Genomic DNA, 14,829 nt, shown 5'->3' with positions numbered 1-14,829 from the left:
AACTTTTATCTCAAGGCAAATAGTACAGAGCTTGATCAAATTTGTAGAAAAAACTACGAAAAACCACAACACCAAACACATATTGTATTAAAATATATTTTTTATTATGCACTCGCATTTTTCAGTTCATTGTCAATATCAAACATTGCATCGTTTGACTTGGACAACTTTTTTAGGAAATTCCTTTAGAGAATGAGGGAGTACTAGTACATAATTTTAAGTAACCTAGTTAGGCGTCCATAAATGGGCATCAGCACGGGAATCGGTCGGCCTGTAGCTGTTAGCCGCAAGACTTAATGGTCTTTTTTCCTTGCGAATTACATCCATTCCTTCAAACTATATTACTGCTAATATGCAAAGACCGTGTCCACCTACCTCTACCAACCCAGCGTCGGTCTACGACGCTTCATTTTGGGTAACAGATAATGCACGGCGGTGGACGTTCCACGCTGCAGGCAAGGCGTACTACTCCCTCCGTTCCTAAATACTTGTCTTTATAGGCATTTCAACAAGTGACTACATACGGAGTAAAATGAGTGAATCTACACTCTAAAATATGTCTACATACATCCGTATGTGATATTCATTTGAAATGCCTAGAAAGACAAGTATTTAAGAACGGAGGGAGTAGTATTTTACTGAGCCGGATACAAACAGTTGGAAGATCTTCTTGTTACTTCAGCAGCCTTGACTTATGATGCACTATATGTCTGCAAGGCCAAACCATCATGTTTCTACGGCGGAACATTTCCTGCTTGCTGGTTAATTTTGACATTTAACCTGGTCAAATATTAGTAATTAATTTCCCACAAAAAAATAGTAATTAATCATAGCGATTGACACAACCGCCGGGTCTTGCATTATAAAGGGCATCATCGTTTGAAGAAAAGATGTGTGCAAAGGAAAAGAAACATTCATGCAGAAAGTATGATACAACTGGATCATTGACATGCTCTCAAAGTAGCGGCGAATAAGCCAGTCAATGGTGTTAGTAGGGAGAGAGAGGATTGGTGGAATATGATGGATGTATTATTGAGCCTCGAGGGCGAGTATATATTGAGTACAAGACTTGGAGGGCAAGACGCCTCTCCTGGAGATAAGGTAGGATACGGATTACAAATCCTAGACTACCAAATACAAGTATCCCAAATATATCTCTAACATCCCCCCGCAGTCGTAGCGGTAGCGTTGCGAACAACAGGAGCGTCGCGGACGGTCAGACTGGAGAGAATAGCAGCCGACGAACTGACATCCCCCTGCAGTCCTAGCAGGAGCGTTTGGGACGGTGTCGCGTCGCGGACGCGTTGACTGTGGAGGAAGCCGACGAGTTGCTCAAGCGGATGATAGCCCTTTGTGCCGATGTCGATGTAGCCGAGAGCGTAGGGTGGTGTAGCCGTGGTCGAGGTAGCCGTGCGAAGAACGCCGTGGTCGATGTCGAGTCGGGGTAGCCGGTGTCGAGGGAGTCGCTGTGGAGCCGCAGGCGCAAGGAGGCGCCGAGTTAGTCATGGGCGCAGTGGTGTCGAAGAAGTGATGCGCCCGGAAGGAGAATGGTGTTGACGACGCGTCGCGCCGGGTTTGCCAACCCCGGGGACACATCGTAGACGAAGGCACGCGTCGGTGTTGCCAGCACCGGGCATGCGTAGACGGGCAAAGACGAAGTTGACGAAGCGCCGCACCAGGCTTGCCAGGCCCGGGGACATGTCGTGGACGAAGGCACGCGGCGGTGTTGCCAGCACCGGGCATGCGTAGAGTGGGACCTGCACGAGCTGTACGCCATGTCGAAGAGGTCGGAGAGGCCAGCAGAGAAGGACTCGACGACGGTTGCGGCGCTAATCGGCGCGGGGCCAATGTCGCCCGCGGTTGTCGGAGTAGATGAAGCAGTCGGGGTAGATGACGGCGACGCTGGCGACGAGCTGGTGCTGGACGAAGACGAAGTGGGGTGGACGGGCGGCGGCGGCAGCTACGAAGGTAGCCGCGGCGGCGGCCAAAGAAGAGCGGCGGCGGCAGCCTGACGGCGGCGGCTAGGTTAGGAGTGCGGCGGCGGTGCTCGAAGTAGGCGAAGAACCCTGACAGCGTGACAAAGATCGGCGCGGACGGTGGCGTTCCCGCGCCAAGGGAGACGGCGCGGTGCATACCACAGGAGGTCGACGCGCGGTGACGGCGGAGTGGACCGCGGGCCGCGCCGCTACGGCCCAAGGGGCGACGCAGCGGCGGCAGGCGGGTCGGGGCGACGGCGGGAAGACCTCGGGGCGGCGGCCGGGACCGCGGGCTGCGACGCTGCGGCCCGAAGGGGCGACGCAACGGCGGTACGCGAGTCGGTGCAACCGCGGGGACGGCCTCGGGGCGGCGGCGGGGACCGCGTATCGCGACACTACGGCCCGAAGGGGCGACGCAGCGGCGACGCACGAGTCGATGCAGCCGCGAGGAGAACCACAGTGCGGCGGCGCTCCGGCCCGACGGGGCGACGCAGCGGCAGCCTGATGCTCGATCGGTGGAGAGGCACGCTAAACTCGGGGACGATCTTCACGGGACCTGCGGAGGCGCGCGTAACCGACGGGCCAGGTCGGTCGCGCGGCGTAGATGAGGCGGATCGCAGCGGCGAGCGGGTGATCAAGCCGATCGCGCGCGAGGTCGGGGACGCCACTTGGTGGAGGCGTGGTGGCGGCGGAGTCCGAGATGAAGCCGGCGACCACGGACGGCGTGCGACGTCGTGCGGACGAGCTTGTCAGCACTGGCACCCGGGCTGCCAAAGCAACGCCAGTTGAGGCAGCCGACGAGCCTGACGCAGCCGTCCCGATGCAGCCGAGGACGAGGCCGGCGAGGTAGACCGCCGGGCCGCCGTGCAGACGCGGCGGAGGCGGATGGCGTGGATCGATTTGCGGTCCGACGCGCGAGCGGCGGCTATGATCGGCCGCCGCATGGTGCGAGGCCGCCGGGTGTAGGCGATGCAGGTCGGCCGGTCGGAGGAGGGCGGTGACGGCGGCCGCAGGGCGACGGGCGGGCCAGCGCGCGGACGACGGCCTTGAGGGCGGCCTGTTGCGCGAGGCCGCCGGGTCGGTGAAGTAGCCGGCCAGTCGCGCCGGTGTCGGAGTAGAGGCGCGGGGTGTCGACGGCGGCGGTGGGCGACGCAAACCGATTAAGAATAGATCGGAAAACCGAAAAGAAGACGGCGATCAAAGCGACCGGCGAGAGAGAAAAAACCCGGATCAGAGGATCGGGAAAAAAGACTCTCTAGGGCAGCCGGCCAACACGGCCGGCGAACGAACCCTAGGTACGGGCGGCGCGGCCCCCGGCGGCGATCATGGAGACCGACCGCCCCGGGGGCGGCGCGCGGGTGCGGAAGCGGCGGCGGCTAGGGTTTAGGATCGACTTGCGATAGATACCATCTTAGAAGGGAGAGAGAGGATTGGTGGAATATGATGGATGTATTATTGAGCCTCGAGGGCCAGTATATATTGAGTACAAGACTTGGAGGGCAAGACGCCTCTCCTGGAGATAAGGTAGGACACGGATTACAAATCCTAGACTACCAAATACAAGTATCCCAAATATATCTCTGACAAATGGTTTCTGAAAACAAATAGAAAAAGGTCAAAACGATGGGTTTAACTAAAACTATCGGTAGCGAAAGTCATTAGTTGAAAATTCAACGGGGCCAACGGGATATTTCAGATACACTTTGGGTCCGCTGCTGTGTAAATTCAAAGGGATAAAATTAAGGCTAAGAAGCTGGACCCTACCTTTCCCGATCATTGTATGTACCTGAAATTTCAGATAAGTGATTCGCATGCAAGGCCCGGGCTACCCACGGCGTCTATCTGAGAGATGACCAGAACTATTTAATCCATTTAAAATACACCATTCATGGATTAAATCTGGGACATCGCTTATGACATGAAAACTCCTAGCCTTTTCAATATTTACTCAAAAGTAGGGGATATGAACACAATAAACACATACCCGTCCTCTCCATGAACTTTACATAATTAGATTGCACACAACCAACACTAACATACAAATAAACACGTCAACAAAGAATAAAGTCATAAAAAAAACAAAGCTATGTTTGTTTTCCGATAAATGACATTTAATTGAATTGACTTATCAAGATGATACAATCGCATCGAAAGAATGTCCGACCTCTGTATTACATAATGCGATCCCACTTGTAGAGGTATATCACTTTTCCCATTTACAAACCAATTACAGAGTTTTGACAAGGGCTATGCAATGGAAAGTACCCACTTTACGTGACCATGTTTGCGAATTATGGCAGATGAGCAGCCGAGAAAGTGCGTGTGCGGGCTGCAGCTTGCTCCAAATCCCCTCCTAATTTTGTGATCCAGCTAAAAAAATTCAAATGCATCTAGCTAGATTCCACATTTTACTTTTCAATTTTTGTGAATTTTATTCCTTTCTTGAAAAGGAGGTGGAACCCCCTGGCCTCTGCATCGTTATGAGGCACACAACCATTCTTATTATTTATTAAGCAAAGTACATAACAAATCAAACCAAAGCCGAAATGTTACAAGATATGAAAAGTAAACACATAGGGCTAAGTCGACTTCTTCTACACCACCTGTCATATTTAGTTCTCCTTTTGGTTTGCAATATGATTTGGGACAGTTGGATTTAGATTGAACGATTCGGGGAGGTTTGAGTTTGACACACTTATTTCCGACACTGAATCCTCTAAATATAGGATATTGTTTGTGATATCAGCCAGTTCGTATATACTTCTCTTTAAAATGTAGGTTTGAGTTTGACGCACTTATTTCCGACATTGAACCCTACTGGACCGACTTACAGTTCACACATTACAATGGGGAAATAAAATTAAAAAATAATATCAACTTTTACAGTAAGAATCATCCTCAATACAATGAACAATGAATGCGTGCATCTTCATTTGTTCTTATTTTGCACTAATAATAAATAAATTCAGGACACAACTTCGGCACGCACGTCCTTAACCAGATTAATTAGCTCTATGGCTGAGTGAGGCCATTGGCGCCACACCTCTTGAATTCTGGGGGCGGCGGGGGCAGGCTGGTCTCCGGTGTTGGCCCGTTTTCCACGATGAATGCTGTCGCCATGCCCATGATGATGTGGAACTCAAAGTGGCAGTGGAGGTACCACATCCCGGGGTTGTCGGTGACGAAGCGCACGGCGGCCCAGCCGGTCCTGGGCACCTGCACCGTGTTCCTCAGCTGTGGGTTGTGGTAGTTGAACTTCTTGGGATCCGTCTTGGGGTTGTAGTTGCCGAGCCCTGTGGCGAGCACGAAGAAGTCATAGCCATGGAGGTGCATGGGGTTGGAGTCGCTCTGCAGCAGCGCCGTGCTCTGGAAGATGATCTCCACCGAGGTGTTGTACCGGAACCTCCGTAGCTTGGTCGCCTTGAACGTCGGCTCGAGCGCCTTCTCCAGCGGCCCCGGCGGGATGAGGGAGCGGTCGGTGTAGTTGTACGGGTGCGGCGGATGGTCGGGGAGGTCCTCCGTGTAGAGGCCACTTGTCCGACCGTCGTAGTATCTCTCGAGGAGCGACGCATTAGTCGGGTGGCGGAAGGACACATTGTTCATGGTGGCCACCACAATGGTCTCCGGACTCCGCCCACGCTCGCATGTCTTGTTGGTGCCGCGGCAGATGGAGCCAAGGCCGAGCGTGAAGAAGAGGCGCTCGTCGACGTGCATGGGAACGCGGTGGCGGTCTGGGTGGGCGAGGCCGGTGAGGTTGCTGTGGAAGTAGTAGGACGGCATGGTGTTGTGCTGGCTGGGCATGAGCGGCGTCGGCACCGGCAGCCCGTTGTTGTTGTGGGAGGATCCGGCGTAGCGGACGAGGCCGCGGGACACGAACCCCGGGATCTGTGGGTCAGGCTCCGGCGGCTGGTTTGCGAGCGCCACCATATGGTAGTGCGCGGGCGGGGCATCAGCGGCCATGAGCACGTCGATGGCCTCCCCTGGCGCGACGGTCACCATGTCCGTCTTGTACGGCGTTAAGTAGTACCCGTCGGCGCCCACCACCGTGAACGTGTGTCCTGCGACCTTGAAGTAGTACTCCGAGAAGAGCGCCGTGTTCACGATCCGTAGCAGGTATGTCTCCCCGCGCACCACGTCTAGGACGAAGCTCTCCTCCGGCTTGCCAGAGCAGTTGCTTAGGTCGCCGAGCTTACCGTTGATGGTCGCCGACAGCGGGTTGTCGTCGAAGTTACCGTCATGCATTCTCCGGTCGAGCTCGACGAGGTCGAGCTCCCACCACTCGCCGATGATGATGGGCACGTCCTTGGCAGGAGTCGGGAACGGATACCTGCCGCCCCTGGGGCGGATGATGAAGGCACCAGCAACGGTGGCGCGGAGGCAGGTGACATGGGCGTGCCACCACAGTGTGCCGACCTGGTCGGTGACGTTGAAGCGGTACATGTGCTCGCCGCCGGGAGGGATGGGGCATTCGGTGACGAAGCCGGCGCCATCGGACCAGCAGCTCCTCATCTGCCGGACGCCGTGCCAGTGGATGGTGAGCCCGTGAGGAAGACGGTTGACGACGTGGACGACAACCGTGTCACCGTCGGTGATGTCGATGGTGGGGCCTGGGAGCTGCCCATTCACCACGTAAATCTTGGTCGTGTTACACAGGTGCGTCTGGTTCATCTCGTGCACCTGAACATCATCATTAATCAAATACGTAACTGATCGGTCAACAGGTAACTAATCAAGACGGTAGCTTAAGCTGTGTGCTGAGAAAGCTTCATAAAAAGCCATACACAGAGTAAAACTAGTTTTTTTGTTTGTTTGTTTTCATGATGTACATCCAGCCTAAGATTTTAGCCCATACGCGCAAAGCAAGTTTACTATCGTCACGACCTTTGAGAGTAAAGCTTTTTTGAACAATCCTTTGGAAGTAAATCTACCGAGAAGTGATCAAGAACATGACTTGATTAACCAAATTGATAGATAGATAGATATTGTACTCACGACAAAGGTGTGTTCCACGACCGCCGCCTCACCGCCGGCCGCCGCTGCGAGAGCCGCAAGGACCACGGCGCAGAACATGGTTGACGCCATGGAGAGCTTCTCCATGCCTGCTTGCTCTGCAAACTCAGTGCTATATGCCACTCTCGATGGGTAGTTAGCTACTTAACTCGCTGCTCAATGGAAGGATGGTTTGCCAAGCCTGTGCTGGGGCCTATTTATACATTCGACGGACAAGGCGTCGGAATCCTACGGCCGTTTGCAATCGTTGACTTGACCAGGCTAATCAAACCAAGCAACAGGAAACGCCATGTGTTGATATCCACTAGTAGAAAACTGGGTTTTGGTCACAGAGCAATATTCACATTAGTCCCGGTTCAGTCACAAACCGGGACTAATGTGAGCATTGGTCCCTGTTCGTGCGGCCAGGGGCCTGCCGGGCCTCGTGGGGGCATTGGTCCCGGTTCGTCCGGACCCGTTGTTCCCGGTTGGTGGGACAAACCGGGATCAATGGGCCACGCTCCTGGCCTACCACCCTTTAGTCCCGGTTCCTACCACAAACCGGGACTAAAGGGCTGGTCCTAGTTGCGGCCAGTCTTTAGTCCCACCTCGCCAACCGAAGGGCGCTCACACCAGTTTATAAGCCCGTCCCTCTATACCTTGTTGAGCTTCTCTTAAAGTGAAAATATATGCCCTTATACAGGGAATTTCACCTAAATTCATAGTAAATTGCGCATCTATGTTCATTTTTTTATATTTATAAAATAAATAAACCTTAATAAAATAAATAAAACTAAATAAACCTTAATAAAATAAAATAAACTATAGTAACTACAATAAATAAACCTTAATAAATTAAGTAAAAATAGCAGCATTAAAATAAATAAAAATAAAATAATTAAAGTAAAATACATAAGTAATTAGAAATAAAATAAATAAGTTTTTTGTTGTAAGTAGAAACAAAACAAAACAAATAAAGCAAAAAAGAAAAAAAAACACGAGCCATCAACTCCATAACCGCCATATCTGGGATAGAGAAGGGCGATCCCGTGGAGTGGGATTCACATACAGTTGGCCGTAACATCTACCATTCGAGCCTAGCAGGTGGAACTCGGATCTGTCAACAGTGTCAAAGCGGCAAATAGCAGGCGGAGGAGAAGTCACCGATGTCATGTGTAGATCCCTTCTAGGTCTTGCGGATCGTGCTATTACAGCAATTTGGTTGGTTGATCCCAAAAAAAAGGAATTTGGTTGGTTTTCTTGAAGCCCTGGCTTGTTGTGCCGTCCTATTCTCTCAATACAATTTAGCAAATGCTACTACAGTACAGTAAAGGGCACAAAGAAAAAGCACGCAGTGAAGGAAAATACCTCCATATCAAAGCTGCTACTTATCTTGTTGGTTATCAGGATGTGGATATGTAGAATTTTCTCTAGCCACGGCAACAGACATGCATTCATCGAGGGGGTTCACTACAGAACAAAATAAATGCTGACGTTAGTTGTTGAGGGTACGTTTGACATCCCTGAGAGACTAGATAATGAAAAGATGAATCGTCAAACCTGGATGAACAAAGACGCTACCAAGTGGATGAATCTGATGGCCTGTCCTCCCTTGAAGATCATGCGTCCTCCCTTGAAGGCGCCACCATAGCCATGGACGCCTCATACACCGCCGCCGACGTGTTGTAGTGATGAGGTATCATGCAGGATCTGACACAGGATCAACTTCAGGCAAGATGAATAGGTCTTCAGGGGCACGACGGCAGCGGCGGCGCCATGGCCGGGACTGGTGACGACGGCGGCGGCGAGCGAGCGGGAGGGTGGCGGCGGCTGCGTGCGAGTGGGAGGCCGGAGGATCACCACTCATTGTGCTCGACATATCACTACAAGAAACCTGTTAATCCATGACGGATTTCTAATGACATTTTTGGAAACTCTCATCGATGACCTGGTAAAACCCCACAAGCCCGGTGAAAGCCCGCTAAAGCCCGTCTAACCGTTCCCGTATAAAAACTTAACCCTAAATTCCCTCCTCGGCCCCTCCTCTATGTCCCTCCTTGGCCCCTGCATCGTGTCCCACAGCACGTCGCCACCCCTCCGTGACTCTATGTATGTATAACCTTCCTCCTTGGATGTGCATGAAGCGGAAGTTCATTATGATGCCAGTTCTCATCCAAGGCCCTAAGCAACCCGGCAACGACATTGATGTGTACCTAAGGCCATTAGTTGAAGAACTTTTACAGCTGTGGAATGGAAACGGTGTACGTACGTGGGATGAGCACAAACAGGAGGAATTTAACCTGCACGCGTTGCTGTTTGTAACCATCAACGATTGGCCCGCTCTCAGTAACCTTTCAGGACAGACAAAAAAGGGATACCACGCATGCACACACTGTTTAGATGACACTAAAAGTATATACCTGGACAAAAGCAGGAAGAATGTGTACCTGGGCCATCGTCGATTTCTTCCGACCAACCATCAATGTCAAAAGAAAGGCAAGCATTTCAAAGGCGAGGCAGATCACCGGAAGAAGCCCGCCATGCGTACCGGTGATCACGTACTTGCTATGGTCAATGATTTACACGTAATCTTTGGAAAGGGTCCCGGTGGACTAGCTGTTCCGAATAACGCTGAGGGACACGCACCAATGTGGAAGAAGAAATCTATATTTTGGGACCTACCCTACTGGAAAGAGCTAGAGGTCCGCTCTTCAATCGACGTGATGCACGTGACGAAGAACCTTTGCGTGAACCTGCTAGGCTTCTTGGGCGTGTATGGGAAGACTAAAGATACAGCTGAGGCACGGGAGGACCTGCAATGTTTGCACGAAAAAGACGGCATGCCTCCGAAGCAGTATGAAGGTCCTGCCAGCTACGCTCTTACGAAAGAAGAGAAAGAAATCTTCTTTGAATGCCTGCTCAGTATGAAGGTCCCGACTGGCTTCTCCTCGAATATAAAGGGAATAATAAATATGCCAGAGAAAAAGTTCCAGAACCTAAAGTCTCATGACTGCCACGTGATTATGACGCAACTGCTTCCGGTTGCATTGAGGGGGCTTCTACCGGAAAACGTCCGATTAGCCATTGTGAAGCTATGTGCATTCCTCAATGCAATCTCTCAGAAGGTGATCGATCCAGAAATCATACCAAGGCTAAGGAGTGATGTGGCGCAATGTCTTGTCAGTTTCGAGCTGGTGTTCCCACCATCCTTCTTCAATATCATGACGCACGTCCTAGTTCATCTAGTCGACGAGATTGTCATTCTGGGGCCCGTATTTCTACACAATATGTTCCCCTTTGAGAGGTTCATGGGAGTCCTAAAGAAATATGTCCGTAACCGCGCTAGGCCAGAAGGAAGCATCTCCATGGGCCATCAAACAGAGGATGTCATTGGGTTTTGTGTTGACTTCATTCCTGGCCTTAAGAAGATAGGTCTCCCTAAATCGCGGTATGAGGGGAGACTGACTGGAAAAGGCACGCTAGGAGTGGACTCAATAATATGCAGGGACGGGCATTCTTGGTCTCAAGCACACTACACAGTTCTACAGAACTCTACCTTGGTGACCCCGTATGTCGATGAACACAAGAACAGTCTGCGCTCCAAACACCCGGAGCAGTGTGACGACTGGATTACATGTGAACACATTAGGACTTTCAGCAGTTGGTTGGAAACATGTCTCAGAGGTGACACCACTGTTTGTGATGAGTTGTACTCGTTGTCCAGGGGACCATCTTCGACTGTATTGACTTACAAAGGATACGAGATAAATGGGAATACATTTTACACGATCGCCCAAGATCAAAAGAGCACCAACCAAAACAGCGGTGTCCGCTTTGATGCAGCAACCGAGAGGGGAAAGGACACATATTATGGTTACATAATGGACATATGGGAACTTGACTACGGACATGATTTTAAGGTCCCTTTGTTTAAGTGCAAATGGGTCAATCTGTCAGGAGGCGGGTACGGGTAGACCCACAGTACGGAATGACAACAGTGGATCTGAACAATCTTGGGTACACCAACGAACCGTTCGTCCTAGCCAATGATGTGGCACAGGTTATCTATGTGAAGGACATGTCTACCAGACCGAGGAAAAGAAAAGATAAGGAAGCGAATACATCATATGATGAGCCAAAGCGCCACATAGTTCTTTCAGGAAAAAGGGACATTGTGGGAGTGGAGGGCAAGACAGACATGTCTGAAGATTATGAAAAGTTTCATGAAATTCCTCCCTTCAAAGTCAAGGCTGACCCAAGCATCCTGATAAACGATGAAGATTATCCATGGTTACGGCGCAATAAGCAAATGACACAAGCAAAGAAAAAGTGAAGACTTTCTCCCGCAACTATTATGATGATACCATGCCAACTTTGTAATAGACGAGTATGATACCATTGTCCGTTTTGTACAAGAAGTGCATCTAGTTTTTGCCATAACCCTCTCAACTTTCTTGCACATGCTATGTGGATGAAATGATGATACCATGCCAACTTTCAACCTTCTCAGAGTTCATTTGAAATGCTTTTCAATTTTAGGGTCTTATAGCTCAAAATAATTAGTAAATGCATGAAAAATAAGAGGCCAAAAATTAAAAATTATGCCACCTACTAGGACACCACGGCCTGAATACGATTAGAAACCCATCATGGGCCAGGATTCAGGCCCGCAGAAGGCCCAGTAGGCCCACAGGCATGTACAGAGAGGTTAGGCCCGTAAGCCTGCTATAGAGAGGAGCTCGACAGCTCAGGCGCGCCGCACCTTATAAACAAGTGCGGCTCTCTCTCAGCTCGCGAGGTGGGACTAAACTCACCACCACGCCGCTGTGCAAGGCCATTGGTCCCGGTTGGTGGCACGAACCGGGACCAATTCCACCCTTTGGTCCCTGTTGGTGCCACGAACCGGTACTAATGAGGCTGTGGCCCCACGAGCACCTTTAGTACCAGTTCGTGGCACGAACCGGTACTAGAGTTTCTTACTAAGCAGTTTTTTAGTCCCACCTCGCTAGCTGAGAGGCACTACGAGCGGTTTATAAGCCCTGAGTGTAGAGACGATGAAGAAGAGGCGCAATGCTCACGTTGCTTAGCTTCAAGCCTTGAGGAATAAGGTGGACTGCATGGAGCTATGTGCAGTGCAGTCTACACCATTCCGAAAGGCTTGAAGCAAATCAACGAGCATTGCGCCTCTTTTTTATTTTTCATAACTTATTACAACTCCGGACTTCTTTTGTTCCGACAAAATAAAATAAACTTTAATAAAATTTATGAAACTAAAATTAACAAAGTATTTTCTGTTTAAAACATTATAAGAAACCTCTATTATTCTTGAAACTAAAATCATATAAAATTGATGCAACTAAAATTATCGAAGTATTTTCTGTTCAAAATCATTAAAAGCAAAAAGAATTTTCATAAAGAACTTTTTTTGATAGAAACTTTAATAGCAAAAAGAATAAATAAGTAATTAGAAACAAAATAAAATAAAATAAATAAGTTTTTTGTTGTAAGTAGAAACAAAACAAAATAAATAAAACAAAAAAACTAAATACAGCACACAAAAAATTCATAAAGAACTTTTTTTGATAGAAACTTTAATAGCAAAAAGAATTATCATAAAGTAAAATAAATAATTAATTAGAAACAAAATAAAATAAATAAGTTTTTTGTTGTAAGTAGAAACATAACAAAATAAATAAAGCAAAAAAGAAAACAAAAAAATTAAATACAGCAAAAAAATTGTTGGGGCGCTGCCCGCTTAGCCTTCCAACCCTCAGGTTTGCAAATAGAGGCCCAGAAGGGCTAGGAGGCTAAACGGGCAGCGCGCCAAAGTTAGGCCCAGAAGCCTGCTATAGAGAGGAGTTCGAAACAGCAGCCGCGCCGCGGCATTTAAACTGGTGCGGGCGCCCCTCGGCTAGCGAGGTGGGACTAAACTTTTGGCCGCGATGCGGACAGCAAAAAAAATTGTTGGGGCGCTGCCCGCTGGGCCCTCCAACCCTCGGGTTTGCAAATACAGGCCCAGAAGGGCTAGAGGGCTCAATGGGCAGCGCGCCAAAGTTAGGACCAGAAGCCTGCTATAGAGAGGAGTTCGAGACAGCAGCCGCAACGGGGCTTATAAACCACTCCGAGCCCCTCTCAACTAGCGAGGTGGGACTAAACTTTTGGCCGCGACGCGGGAAGCAAGAGGCCTTTGGTCCCGGTTGGTGCCACCAACCGGGACTAAAGGGGTGCATTGGTACCGGTTCGTGGCACCAACCGGGGCCAATGCCCCCCCTTTAGTCCCGGTTGGTGCCACCAACCGGGACCAAAGGCCGCCGCTTCCCGCCCTTTGCGCTGCTGAAAAGGGACCTTTGGTCCCGGTTGGTGGCACCAACCGGGACTAAAGGGTGGCATTGGTCCCGGTTGGTGCCACGAACTGGGACCAATGCCCTTGCTATATAACCAGGACTTGTGAAAATTTCACATCTCTGTCGCCTCCCTCGCGAGTTGCCCCTGCCGCCAGGCTGCCCAAATCGCTCGCACGCTCCTCGTCGCCGTCTACGCTGCCGCCAACGCCGTCGCCTCCCCGAGCCCGCGCCGTCCTCGTCGCCGGCATCCCTCAGCCCGCCGTCCTCGTCGTCCCCGTCGCCGCGTGCCTCCGCGAGCCCACCCCTCCACGTCCCTGTCGCCGCATGCCGTCCCGAGACTGCCGTCCCCGTCACCGCGTGCCGCCCCGAGCCCGCCCTCCTCGTCGCCGGACTCCTGCCATCGCCGCCCCCCTCGAAGTGAGCCCCCCCTTTCCCATGGTCCCGATCGAGCGCCGCTCTTGCGCCCGAGTGCCCCTTGCTCTCTGCCGCCCCTGCTCCATGGTCGCCGCTGGCCCCGACGCATTGAAGAGCAGAAGGAGAGGAGAGGAGAAGGAGTGGAGCAGCAGCAAGATGCCGTCCAATTTTCTGAAATTTCTGATTTTTTTTACAGATATGAACTGTGCATATAGAGGGTGTTTGATCAAATGCTAGATGGCTTTGGGCATTTTTAGAATTTATGATATTTTTTGTGGTGAGGTAGTGATGCAAGAAAAAGGTGATGGCAAAATTTCAGAATTGTTGGATTGGTTTAGAATAGGTTCTCAGCAAGGAATTTGAATCTGGTTCAAATTTCATTTGAATGGAATTTGAAAATTTTCAACTATGGATCAGAAGGTTTTTGGTGAAATGGAGTGTGGGTACTGTCATGAAGTTGGAGTAATTTTTGTGGTTGTAAAAGAGTTAGGAAAATTTAGAATGTGCTAAATATGTCAAAAAATGTTTTTTTGTTCATATACAGAAAGTTTTTATATATGACTATGGATATATGAGCAATGATGATCCATGGATGTATGCATTGATATATATGAGAAACAATGTTCATAGAATATTTACCGAGTATATATGTATTTTTGTTCATAGCATTTTTTCCATTTATATATGTATGTGGCTGTGGATGGATATATATATGAGAAATGATGATCCATGGAAAAGTTTTATATATGCAAAAGTTACATTTTTGGAAAAATTTATATATCTAGCTAGGAAAGGAAGAAGAAGAAAAAGAAGGAGAGGAAAAAGGAAAATAAGAAGAGGAAGAAAGGAGAAGAAGAGGAGAGGAAGAAGAGGAGAAATAAATAAGAAGAGGAAAAAAGAAGAAAAAGAAGAGGAGAAGAAGAAAGGAATAGAAGAGAACAAGAAAAAATAGAAAAAATTCTATTTTTTCTTCTTCTCTCCTCTATTCCTTTCTTCTTCTCCTCTTTTTTTTCTTCTTTTTTTCTTCGATCTTCTCCTCTATTCCTTTTCTTCTTCTCCTCTTTTTTATTTCTTCTTCGTTTTCTTATGTTTTATCGGGTCTGTCG

At 49.7% G+C, this 14,829-nt stretch overlaps 1 protein-coding gene across 1 annotated transcript; it reads right to left on the bottom strand.

Moving 5' to 3' along the window:
* Positions 1-4,708: 4,708 nt before the first annotated feature.
* LOC109780486 (laccase-19) lies at positions 4,709-7,249 on the bottom strand. Its single transcript, XM_020339067.2, has 2 exons — positions 6,969-7,249; positions 4,709-6,653 (listed from the first exon to the last, which is right to left on the bottom strand). Exons 1-2 carry the CDS (start codon positions 7,071-7,073, stop codon positions 4,989-4,991), a joined length of 1,770 nt encoding a protein of 589 aa, XP_020194656.1. The 5' UTR covers positions 7,074-7,249; the 3' UTR covers positions 4,709-4,988.
* Positions 7,250-14,829: the final 7,580 nt, after the last annotated feature.

This window comes from Aegilops tauschii, chromosome 3, assembly GCF_002575655.3.
Source record: "Aegilops tauschii subsp. strangulata cultivar AL8/78 chromosome 3, Aet v6.0, whole genome shotgun sequence".
NCBI classification, from domain to species: Eukaryota; Viridiplantae; Streptophyta; class Magnoliopsida; order Poales; family Poaceae; genus Aegilops; species Aegilops tauschii.
Note: the sequence above shows the minus strand (reverse complement) of the source record. Positions and strands in the feature narration are given on the sequence as shown.